The sequence below is a fragment of the Sinocyclocheilus rhinocerous genome, unplaced genomic scaffold (assembly GCF_001515625.1).
Source record: "Sinocyclocheilus rhinocerous isolate Xijiao unplaced genomic scaffold, SAMN03320098_v1.1 scaffold395, whole genome shotgun sequence".
NCBI lineage: Eukaryota > Metazoa > Chordata > Actinopteri > Cypriniformes > Cyprinidae > Sinocyclocheilus > Sinocyclocheilus rhinocerous.
The window spans coordinates 3,205,035-3,216,832 of record NW_015660890.1 but is presented as its reverse complement, the minus strand read 5'-3'; the positions used below and the strand labels follow the sequence as shown (position 1 = coordinate 3,216,832).

Here is an 11,798-nt window from a genome sequence, read left to right as displayed (position 1 = left end):
AATGATGTAAGTTTCATACATAGAAGACACCAGAAGTGGCATACATTGTTTTTAAGAGTTATGGAATAAATATGCATGGTTAGAATCCAGATGTCATGCATTTTTGACAATGACGGAGGTTTTTTGAGGGTTTGTATTGTTACCGATCTGGTTTCTTTAAATAAAGATTAAACGTTTCTCAATTGACTGCATTTGTCATCTGTTTGTGTGTGTGAGGAGAAACTGGCTCAAGTGTCCGCTTGGATCATGCTGTAAAAATCCACCCATGGAAAATTCATCTCACATTTGACAAGCACAAAATTCTGGTATTTCTAATTATCTGCAACTCATTTGTCATTAAACATACTTTTATCTAAATTGCACTTTACAGAGGCAACCCACTTGCAGTTTTTCTCAAAAGGTCACACAATGGCGGTTGCACAACCTTTCAGCTCATTTACTAGCTTTAAACATCACACTAAACTGTAAGGTTTTAAGTGAGACCACAATTTACATGTGAATGATGTGTCCTCTGCATGAACCCGTGTCAAATGTCCTCATCGCTGAGCTCATCGGTGACTCACCGCACACTTCGCGCGGAGAGCAGCGCGTCTTCTCATGGCGTCCGTGAACACACGCTGAACTTTATACAACTCTCAGAAAGACCTCACGACGCAACCATGTAAGTTTACACAATTTATAAAGACCGAATATCGTATTTAAAAGACTTGGGCGTAGTGCCAATACAAACGTTCCCTTTGGATAAACAAACTTGGTGTTTTTCATTGCTCTTCACTTGCGGTCTGCAAGTGTAGTTTACTTCACATTCCCTTCAGAAGTGAAAACGGTCAGCTGTCGCGAATAACGCTGATTATTTGCGTTATTTAGTAAGAAAATATCGCGTTTCTTTTGTGCTTTCGCATCTTTTGTGTTAATTAAACATTATTTCACAACCTCTGATGTAGTTTTGATAATGAGATGTTCCTGTTCAGTAATGAAAGATAACGCGTGCGAGTCTGGACTGCCTCAAAATCTTTTTAATATATAATTACACAGAACATGTTATGACATATTTTGTTTGGTTATAACCGCCTAAACGTCTTATTATAATATTTAGTTAAAGATAATGTTTATATAAATAAACATTATGGTTTCAATATAACATCGAATTAACACAAATATTACACTTAATTCGATTAATGTTATATTTGCAACACTATTTTTGTTATTATTTTGTAATTTCTGTAATTTCTGAATGCCAGCATTCGTTTTTAATGATCGTTATATGTAGTTGAATATATTTATATTATATTTGAGTTTTTTTAGTCAGTTTTTCATGATCATTATATTTAACTGAATATTATAAAAAATATTGTGCTATATTAATATAATATTGAAATAATAAAAGTGGTACTTTTGATTAATATTATTATAATACTGTTTGTTATTAATTTGTGATTTCTGTAATTTATTTTTTCTTATTTTGTTTTTTACCATTATAATATAATATAATATAATATAATATAATATTGACCACACTGCCATACAATTGGTGTTACAGAAAATCCTGAAAGCCCATTTTTGTGATTCCTGAATGCCAGCATAATTTTTTAATGAACATTATGTTTAGTTGAATATAATAATTATATAAATAATTATTGTTATTATATGAATATAACGTTTAATTAATAAAAATGTTACATTTCTTTTGATTAATAGTATTGTTAATACTATTTTGTTATTATTTTGTAATTTTCTGTAATTTAATTCTGTAATAAAATTTTTTAAAGGTATCTTTTACATTTTTAAAAAGATATAAAAATTATATATAATATAATATAATATATATAATAATATAAAAATATAATGTAATATAAAGAATGTCCTTTTTACGGTTCACCATGACAGCCCTAGTTTTTTTTTTGCTATTATAATGATTTTATTTATTTTTTGTTTTTATTATACCATATTTTTTATAGAGTTTGAAAGCATTTGACCCATTTCCACAGGTTAGGGACGAGTGCTGTAAAGGTTTTATTGCTGGCAGTTGCAGTTGGTGTGTATCTCATTCCCTCCCCTATCGATCCCGAGCCGTACATGTGAGTCTCGTTGCAAATCTTGTAGTGAACTGATCTCCAAAGAGATTTCAGTGACGTTTTTTGTCACGCTGATGTATGTTTTCCAGATTCGAGGGCCCTCCGCCTGCTCTGGACGGCCCTCTGGCAGTGAACACACGATTACAGAGAGGTCGACGGCTGTTTTCTGGTCAACTCAAAGGCCCGGAGTCTTTCACAGCTGACCAGAAAGGTGAGCCTGGTCTTGTGTTTTTGTCAGTTTGATTTGAGAAATGCAGTCAGGTTTCATCTCTTCACTGTCTCTCTCTCTGAAGGAAACATCTACACTGGCACCGTCGACGGGAAGCTGTGGAGAATCAGCAATGAATCCCTCACTTTCATCGCTCAGATGGGCCGAAACATCCCTGAATGTGGTAAATCCGCAAACTGCTTGTGCATTTCTAGATGAATCCTAGCAGCTTCATTGTGTAAGGCACTTCATGTGGCTGGATGAATATGTATCGGCTGTCACGGAGGCGTTTGCTGGAAAAACCCAACGGTCCATGTGTCCCGCTGCCATCACACATTAGACATGCTGAAGTGATTCACAAAGACTCAAGTGTTGTTTTCTCAAAGACTTGGCTGTTCAAAAGAGTCTTGAATGCAGATGTCTTCATTAGAGCATAACTTATGATGCTTAGTAGGCTCTCGTTCCTTATGTTGTGGTTTATACACGTTTGATGCCTCTCTCTTATTTTACTGTATTTGAAATAATCATTATGTGGGTAAAGGTGTCCTTTGGTGAGTCACAAGCAGAATGCAAAATGTGTCTGTCAGTTAGCAGATACTCTGGTTTCCTGGTACAGGAATGGACAGCTTATTGTGGCCGACTCTTATCAGGGGCTGTTCAAGGTTGACCCTTGGACTGGAGAGAAGACGTTGCTACATTCCAGCACAGAGGGTCGGTAAACCTTTGAGTCTCAAAAAAGGAGCTTTGCACAACAGTTTGGTTGCTTTGATCAGTTTCATAATCATCTTGCCAATTTACTATATAGCTGCTTCTTTCTTTATATCTTTATACGAAAAGGTTAAAAGATTTTTGCCTCACTAAAATTTTTAAAAAGAGCATCATATTTACATAACCCTGTCACATTCCTCCTACAAGGAGCTGATGGGATTCCCTTTCTCTTTCTGAACGGTCTGGAGATTTCTAAAAACGGAAGGGTGTTTTTCACGGACTCCAGCAGTAAATGGGGAAGACGTCACGTCCGTTACGAGGTGAGCGAGGGACAGCAGAACATATCGTGCTTCATTCAGTTTAATTAAATGTAAGCGCAGTCAATTCACTTGCACTAAAGGCCGCTTCTCTCTGCAGGTGTTGGAGACAAACCGTCTGGGTCGCCTTCTCTCGTTTGACCCTGTGACCGGCCGTGTTCGGACGTTGTTGGATTCTCTCTACATGCCTAATGGCTTTGCCTTCTCACCTGATGAGGACTTCCTGCTTCTGGCTGAGACCAGTATCGCACATATTATTAAGTAAGAGCTCAAGTGCAGCTTTGAATTTGTTCATATATCAGGATGGTAAAGTATCGTGAGGAAGACTTTCTCCCTGCTTCTCAGGTTCTGGTTGAAAGGACCTAAAGCAGGCACCAAGGAGGTCGTCCTGAACAACATGATCGGTTACCCTGATAACATCCGCCTCAGTGACCGCGGCACGTTTTTAGTGGGCGTAACCACTGTTCGATTCCGCGGACGGCTTTTCCCGCCGTTCTTGGATCTGATTGGTCCGTATCCTGCTCTTAAAAGCTTCATAGTGAAGGTGGGTAAATCTTAAATATGTGGGGTTCAGAGTTATTTTAGTATCACTGAGTTTTACTATTGTAGTTTTTATTCATATTTTGATATTTATTTTATTTCAGCTAACTTTTTTTTTTTTGTTAATTATAATAATAACCCAGGGGAGATTTCTCGTTTTCATTTTAGTAATTTTGTTTGATTGTTTTTTAATGTCTATTTAGTTTATCATTTTTATTTCTGTTTTTGTTTTGAGTTATTTTAGTACTTCAAGTTTAACTAAATGGCAATGAAAAATGTTAACCTTGGCAGCTAGCTGAAATAAAATATATAATCAAATAAAACAGTTATGTTTGTTATATTTTATTTTATTTGAATTAGTATTTATTTTATATCCGGTCATTTTTATGATTTTAGTTTTAGTTAACTATAATAATTCTGCATTACTAAATAATTTTACTTATTATTTTTTATATAATTTTAATTATGCAAAACTAAATAAAGTTGTGTTTTTGTAATTATTTTTATTATTTTGTGTTCTTTTATGTCTATTTATGCCTAAGATGTCTATTTAGTTTGTCATTTATATACATTTATTATAATGTATATAATAATTTGTATTTTAGTTTTAGTTATTTTAGTACATCAAGTTAACCAATAGTAAATAAAAAAAATATTGCCTTGTTAACTGGCAAAGATGAAACATAAAACAGTATTTTTTTATATTTTATTTCATGTAACAATTTTTGAATGGTTTTATTGTTAGAAGTGATATACGTGGAATCTTTTGCAGCTCGTTCCTCTCAGCTGGTACAATGCTCTGCTGCCCAAGTACGGCTTGATTCTGGAGCTGGGGCCTGACGGAGAGGTGATCGACAGCCTCCACGACCCCACAGGCAGCCTCACGTGGGCCGTCAGCGATGTCTTCCAGCAGGGGACGCACTACTATCTGGGCAGCACTGACCTGCCGTTCCTGTCTGCTGGAGGAGTGGAGCTGACCGTCTGAGACGCTTACAGGTGGACTCACACATGGGAAAACTGGGACTTTTGATAGCCTTTCATGGAGAATGTAAATTTAAAAATGCACTGCAGTCTTGTGAAGAAGCTACGTGTGGTTCTAACTGAATTCTGTGACTTTAAGTCTAGTTAAGCTGTTATAATTGGTCTAAAACAGATGTTTTAACTGTATTAGTGCCACATTCTGTTTTGTTTTATAAAGTTTTTCTGAACTGCAAAATGCACTGGTCAACATGTGCACTAGAAATGGAAGATATGAACATTTTGAATAGCTGTTCCCAATAAAAAAAAAATTCTTATGCTAATGTAATGCAAAAGACAGAAATAACATGTTGCACTATTCGATGGCAGTGAACTTTGAAGCAAAACCCCAAATATTAGTTAATATACAGATCAGAACAGCATTGCAATTAGATTATATATATTAAATAAAAATATATATTGCAATGATAGTATATGTAATATTTAAGTACTATAATACATTAAATGTTAATATAAATAATAAAAAACTTTTAAAATAATTTAAGCAATATATATCACATAATTAAAAATATGTACTGTAATAAGAATATATAATATATACGTACAATAATCACACAGTTGTATGCCGTGTCTATGGTCCTGTTTATTCTCTCTATATTTTGTTTAAAAAGACTTTTACAATTATTTAACTAATAATAAATTTAGCTGAATAAATGTTATAAAATTAAGCAAAAAACAAAACAAAAAAACACTGCAACAAAAATGATTTCAGAATGCTTTTATCAATCAAACACACAAGACAAAAGTCCACACCAACCATTGCAATGCTACTAACAAATATAATTAAAGAATTATGTGCAAAACATCATTAAACATGTCAGGCATGTTTATCACAGACTGGAAAGTGCTTCACTGAACGGATATATTGAAGTATTGTGAGAAAGATCTGCTTATGCCTGTCTGCCGCCTCTCAGATCACTTTGGGTGATTTGAGATATTGCCAGTCACAGCAGAAGATTGATGAAAGTTAGGTAGTAGTCTGAAAGTAAAACAGTCCCTTATCACCGCAAGTTTGGGTTGCTGTTGGGTTGCAATAATGAAATGCTAAATACAATATTTGCACTTAGTTAGTGAATCTTTTAGTTGTTAATTCAAGTGAAATGTCTGTCCAGATTGTGTGCTGCCATACGCAAGTGACAGGAACTGAAAAAGTGAGAGAATATTTTTATATAATAAGGTATATTGTGCATTAAAAAATACTGTAGTTCATTATCATATGTAAGCCTATTTCTTCTATGGGATAAAAAATAAACAAAAATGGTAATCGCAACTTTTAATCTCACAATTCGGACTTCAGAATTGCAAGATATAAACTCACAATTCTGAGCAAAAAAGTTTATAAAAAATGTATAACTCGCTTTTATTACATATAAAGTTGCAATTCTGAGAAGTCTGAATTGTGAGATTTGTGACAAGAAAAAAAACAAATTTCTGAGGTAAAACGTTGCAATTACCAATAATTTTTTTGTTTATTATTCTGTGATAGAAACAAAAAAACACAATTCTGAGAATTCTCGGTATTTATTATGAGATAAAAGTCAGAATTCTGAGTTTACATCTCACAATTTTTTTTCTCAGAAATGCGAGTTTATATCTTGTAATTGGAAAACAAAAGTCCAAATTGTGATATAAACTCAGAATTGCAAGGGGGGGAAAAAATCCAACTTGTAAGATAAAAAGTTGAAATGACCTTTTTTTATTTTTTATCCTGTAGCCAAAAACAAGCTTCCATTCTAAGTGTTTATCATAAAAGGCAGGCTTAGTGCAGTTGTAAATACTTTTATAACTGAATACGTGGAGTGAAATGTTTCAGACACATCTGGCAAACAAACAAATAATCCAACAATTTTCAGATGCATTACAAAATTGGAGCTCAAGGTCAAAACTGTGCATGTATTTAAAGCAAAAGTAAAACAAAATTTTCAAAACATTAAAATAAAGACAATATTCTGTGTTATTGTTAAAGCAGCAAAACTGAACATTAATTGAGAATAAATAGGAATATGATGTGTCAGCCGGCAGTTTGTGAGGATCTGATGTGAATGAGAGCTGGAGGGGATGAAGGTCGTCCTGTCTGAAAGTGTCCGTGGTGTGTTTGGTACCCTGGGCGCACCCTGATGACCTCATCAGAGGAGGAGAGACTGGGCGTCTTTGGGGGAACATCAGGATATAAAGGCAACAAGAGGGCTTGTTTTTCAGTGCCCTTTATTCTTTCCCTCCATTTGTCTTGTTCCTGTAAACCTCTCCACGCTCTACTTCAGCGTCTGTCGTCGTTTGTTTCTGTGAGGCACGAGGCTGCTGAACATCAGCCGAGGATCAAACCTGAACCTGGTGAAACAGTGACAAGCGAGCTGGAAGTTTGATATCCTACCATGTTAATAATAATACAGCTATTCCCAGTGAATGCTGATTGTTGAAGTGTTAAGGAAGCACTGACTGTGAGTCGTAGACGCCTGGTGTTCTGCAGGACTGTCCCGAGCAGGACTGCAGCATCATTAGCCGGTGGTTCATCTTCTCCAGGACTTCCTGATCGATGCTCTTGGCGATGTTACTCAGCTGAAACGGGTCTGCTGTCAGGTTATAGACCTCCACAAACACCTGCAAGCAAAGACGGTGTGCTATTATTACAGTTATTAATACATATTAAATTTTTTTTATTTTTATTATACTTGGCAGTATTACTGTCAGTTAGCAGTTGGAAGCACTAGATTTTATTTTTACCTCGTTATCATCAAATTCACAGTACTGTAAGTTGGCGGCCTGTGCTACAGTGCGAACGCAGGCGTACGTGTTATTGTACGAGTCTTCACACACACAGTCGGGGAAGCACTCCTGCAGAGACAACAGCTGTATTACAGCACTCATTACTGTAATGACTATTTATTTGTAGCACGCAGAGCCTCACCGAGACCCCGGGGCCCAGCAGAGGGCAGGCTGGGTCTGAGATGTTGCTTCCTTCTCCCTCATATTCCACCAGTACATCAGATCTCCACGTGCTGCTGTTCCCTTTACCGGTCTGAGTCACAAAGACATGTCAAATCAAACACAACCCCTTGTTCATTTATCACTTAAGTTAATTATACTGAACGTGTAGCAAGAAGTACTACAAAAAACATGCATTATGCCCAAAATGACCAAGAATGCCAATACTTTAATGCATTTTTTAATTAATAATTTCAAAGTTAATAAATTCAAACAGGATTCACCATGATAGGAAGAAATGACATCCCGTCCATCTGAGTTTCATTGACGCTATATCCTGCGATGTCCAGAATTGTTGGACCCAAATCCACATTTGCTATAAGTAACTGTTAAAACAGATAAAAAAAGCGAATAAATATTATATAAAAACATTTTCTGTTAATGTAAATATTACATATACACGCTATTATTATAGCGCGCATACACAAGCAAAACATCACAAACAAATCTGGTTTAGAATCAAAACTTGTTTGAAAAAAAAATAGATTAGTAAAAAATTCCAATAATTAAAAAAAAATAAAAAAAACAAATACATACAAATTAAATAATGCGAGAAAGTAAAAAAAAAAAAAAAACTGAAACAGAAATAAACAAATTTAAAGAAAAAAATAAAATGAAGAAATAAAAAATAAGAAAATATAGTAAGTAAAAAAAATCTATTTTTTTAAAATGCTTGTTTATATTACCGGGCTTGTCTGGTTGGGTTTGATATTAGGCCCTCGCACCAACAGAGGAACTCTGATATCAAATTCATAGAGTTGCCTCTTATCCATCGGAAGAGAAAACTGGCCTGAGAGAAGAAACAGACACGTGACAAAATAAAAGCTAGGTAAAGTTAACGAAAAAACATTTCTCCGCTATATAACTCATTGTGTACCTGTGTGGTATCCGTTGTCAGAGGTGAAAATGAGGTAGGTTTTGCTAAGCTCTCCTCTGACCTCCAGCTTTCTCACCACCTTCTCCACCAGGTCGTCTACTGATAGTAAAGTGCGCCACCTGGTGGAACAGATCATCAGTGTCGCATTACTTCATGTGCAGTATTAATAGCAAGTGCGTGATTTAAAAGCATCTGAATACCGTTTTCTGTAGGCGTTATCCAAGAACTCCACTGAAGAGTTTGTCATGGGCGTCTTTGCTTGTCTGATGAGCCAGTGCTTGTCCTGAAAAGCAGGTTGAAATGCTGTCACATTCTCAAAAAACGATCCAATCAGAATATTTCAGACACATCAGGCATGTACCTTGCCGTGTACGTTAAAGTTAGGGTCTCTTGGCGCTTTAATGTTGGGAAAATTGTTCTCGTACTGAGGAGCAGCTGTCCAGGGCGAGTGCGGGGCCGGTGTGGACACCATCATGAAGAAAGGCCTGCGGTTAGACTTGTTTTCCAGGAAGTCAATGGAAATATTGGCCTGGAAGGAATCAGAAGCCACTGAACATCAAATGCCTGAGGTTTGATGTAGTCTCGTGAACACAGGTGAGATCTGCTCTTACCAGAACATCTGTAAGGTAATCCTCGCTGTAATTCTGTCCATGACGCTGCGCCCTGCCGTTCACTGACAGCGTGTAGTTGTAGTATTTGGAGTTTCTCTCCTGTAGGAATATGTTAAAATCATCGCAAATATTTCACTTTAAACTAATCTGGTTTAGAATCAAAACTTGTTTTCAAAAACCTGAAAATAAATTAGAAATTAAAAAAATTAAAAAAGAAATACAGAAATAAAAATATAAATAATAACATTTCAATAAAGAAATAAAACAGCGAAATTAAATAAATACAAAATATTAAAATAAAGAAAGACTTTTTAATAAATACATACAAACATTTTTCTGGTCTTTGAAAAAATAAAACAAAACAAAACCTTCAATCTGCTCTCAATGACACCGTGAGCTATGAATCATGGGAGCTGCTAATAGGAAAATAATTAGAATGGCTTCAGAAAACATACTTTTTCTCTTCTGGATTTATTTCTTGCATGAGTTCTTGTACCAGCTTCCCAAACATGCTATATTTTAGGCTACAAACTGTTTTCCTAACCTTCCAGCTAAAATTAGATTTTGCAGCACTGATGGGAAAGGTTGAAGAGCTTGTCATTTCTCTACTATGATTCCACAAGCCCTTTTAATTTTTTTATTTCTTTATTTAATTCTTAATTTTTTTTACATTTCTTCATTTAAATTTTTTTTTAATTTCTCTATTTACATTTTTTTTTTTACTTTTTTATATCTTCTTCTACTCGTGATTCTCAAAGGTAAGCCACCAGGCCTCTTATTTTTGTTTTATTTTTATACCATTATAGTTTTTTTAAAATATATATTTTGAATTAATTTCATTTTTTTTCAGTTTATTTGCTTTATTAGTTTTTTCTTTTAAAAATATTTCTGAATTATTTTATTTTAATTTCATTTTTCAGTTAGTAATTTTAGTACTTATTTCAGTTAGTTGCTAATTTTCATTTAGTTTTTCATCACAATAACATCACAGCTGTAGATGAACAGTCAAAAATCATTTACAGTTAAATGATTACATTAGTAAATGATACAGCACTGATAATCTCCTGTCTTTTTCTTACCAAGGCGAACCAGTGATCCCAGCCTGGAGGAACGTGTTCCACACCTCCTGATTTTTTATTCCCGTACTGTAGCAGAGAAACAGACATGGATGATTCAAGGTGACGTAGTGTCAACTTGATTCACCCAAAGAAAAGGTTTCAACATTATGAAAGCTCCCAGTATGTGTCTTCACCTCATTCAGATACTTCCCAGCAAAGAAGGTCTGATAGATGCCGTGTTTCTGAAGGAAGGCAGGGAAAGTCTCGGGCTCTTGGGTCTTCTGCCACGCAGTGCTGCTGCAGTTTCCCTCCAGCGTGTTGTTGACCACATGATGGTTATGAGGATATTTGCCCGTCAGGATGCTCGCCCGGCTGGGACAGCAAAGGGGACTGGCGACAAACTGCATGAGAGAAGAAATGACAGTAAGAGTTGACAAAATGACAGATGCAAGGGCAAACATGCATGCTGGTTGATCCTCAATGCACATTTTACTTGCTATGTCTAACAAATCTATAAATATTCTCATGTAGAACAATATGAGGGCTTTTTAAACTTGGATGACATGCAAGATCCCATAGCACTTGTATGCAACAAGGAACAGATCCAGCACAATTTCTACTCACCGTGTTTGTAAAGGTTATCCCAGCGTCACCTATCAGCTTTTTCGTCTTCACCAAAGGGATCTGTAGAACGAAAGATGGCAAGATGCTGATGATGCAGCTCGTTTACTTAGCAACGATACATGCTAAATGCATGGAGGAAATCACGACCACGGAGAATGACAACAAAAAATTCTTAGAAAATATACTCGCCATTCCACCGATAGACACATCTAGATCATCAGTTAGGATTAAAACTATATTCGGTCTGGGATTCATTTGAGCCTCGGCCAGATTGTTACAATGCAAAGTGACGCAGATGAGAATACAATGTAATATTACAAACGGAGAAGAAACCATCTTTGATGCCGAATTAAAAACAAATAAAGCCATGACCTAAACGAGGCCCTTTTCTTGCGATAAAAGCATTAAATACGGTTAAGGAAAACGCTTCTTTAGAGGAGCAGCTAGCTTGCTTTGTCTTGTGTACGAAATGACGAATCATACTATGGCGACGTTTTTGCTTCATGAATATTAGTTAGACAAGCTGACGTTGCTTGGTTACCTCTTGTGGCGTCTGGTCACGTGGCCTAATTTATATTCATAAGCCAAGCCCATTCGCAGGCATACTATAACGCCCACCTACCAACGTCTGCCTGACAGCCAATCAGATTCCAGTCCATCACTTTGCGTCATTAATATTCATGCTCGTACCCGTCGTCATAGTAGGATTAATAAAACTTTCCTGTTTCAGTCATGTGGAGAGACGGAAGCCCCGGTCAGC

At 35.8% G+C, this 11,798-nt stretch overlaps 2 protein-coding genes across 2 annotated transcripts; one reads left to right on the top strand and one right to left on the bottom strand.

The window, feature by feature from the left end:
- Window positions 1-502: 502 nt before the first annotated feature.
- Window positions 503-5,235, top strand: LOC107725912 (adipocyte plasma membrane-associated protein). Its single transcript, XM_016535327.1, is given in 11 exon segments — window positions 503-594; window positions 596-661; window positions 1,989-2,078; window positions 2,165-2,286; window positions 2,369-2,475; window positions 2,847-2,994; window positions 3,199-3,311; window positions 3,409-3,569; window positions 3,654-3,852; window positions 4,621-4,802; window positions 4,804-5,235. Coding segments are annotated over 11 exon segments (1,302 nt in total). The 3' UTR covers window positions 4,826-5,235.
- A 1,324-nt stretch (window positions 5,236-6,559) lies between these two features.
- On the bottom strand, window positions 6,560-11,540 carry gnsa (glucosamine (N-acetyl)-6-sulfatase a). The gene is made up of 14 exons (XM_016535528.1): window positions 11,228-11,540; window positions 11,039-11,098; window positions 10,609-10,815; window positions 10,436-10,501; window positions 9,357-9,455; window positions 9,107-9,274; window positions 8,946-9,028; window positions 8,746-8,864; window positions 8,555-8,658; window positions 8,093-8,194; window positions 7,792-7,902; window positions 7,608-7,718; window positions 7,324-7,484; window positions 6,560-7,214 (listed from the first exon to the last, which is right to left on the bottom strand). The coding sequence occupies exons 1-14, from the start codon at window positions 11,405-11,407 to the stop codon at window positions 7,139-7,141; spliced, it is 1,647 nt and encodes a 548-aa protein (XP_016391014.1). The 5' UTR covers window positions 11,408-11,540; the 3' UTR covers window positions 6,560-7,138.
- Between the last annotated feature and the right edge of the window lie 258 nt (window positions 11,541-11,798).

Excerpts from the sequence above, each read along its gene's own strand:
- gnsa (XM_016535528.1), bottom strand. The coding sequence starts at position 11,407 with ATGGCTTTATTTGTTTTTAATTCGGCATCAAAGATGGTTTCTTCTCCG. Across the intron at positions 9,029-9,106 it reads ACTTTAACGTACACGGCAAG|GACAAGCACTGGCTCATCAG; the intron begins GTACATGCCTGA and ends CCTGCTTTTCAG. Across the intron at positions 7,215-7,323 it reads CCAGGCGTCTACGACTCACA|GTTCAGGTTTGATCCTCGGC; the intron begins GTCAGTGCTTCC and ends CTGTTTCACCAG.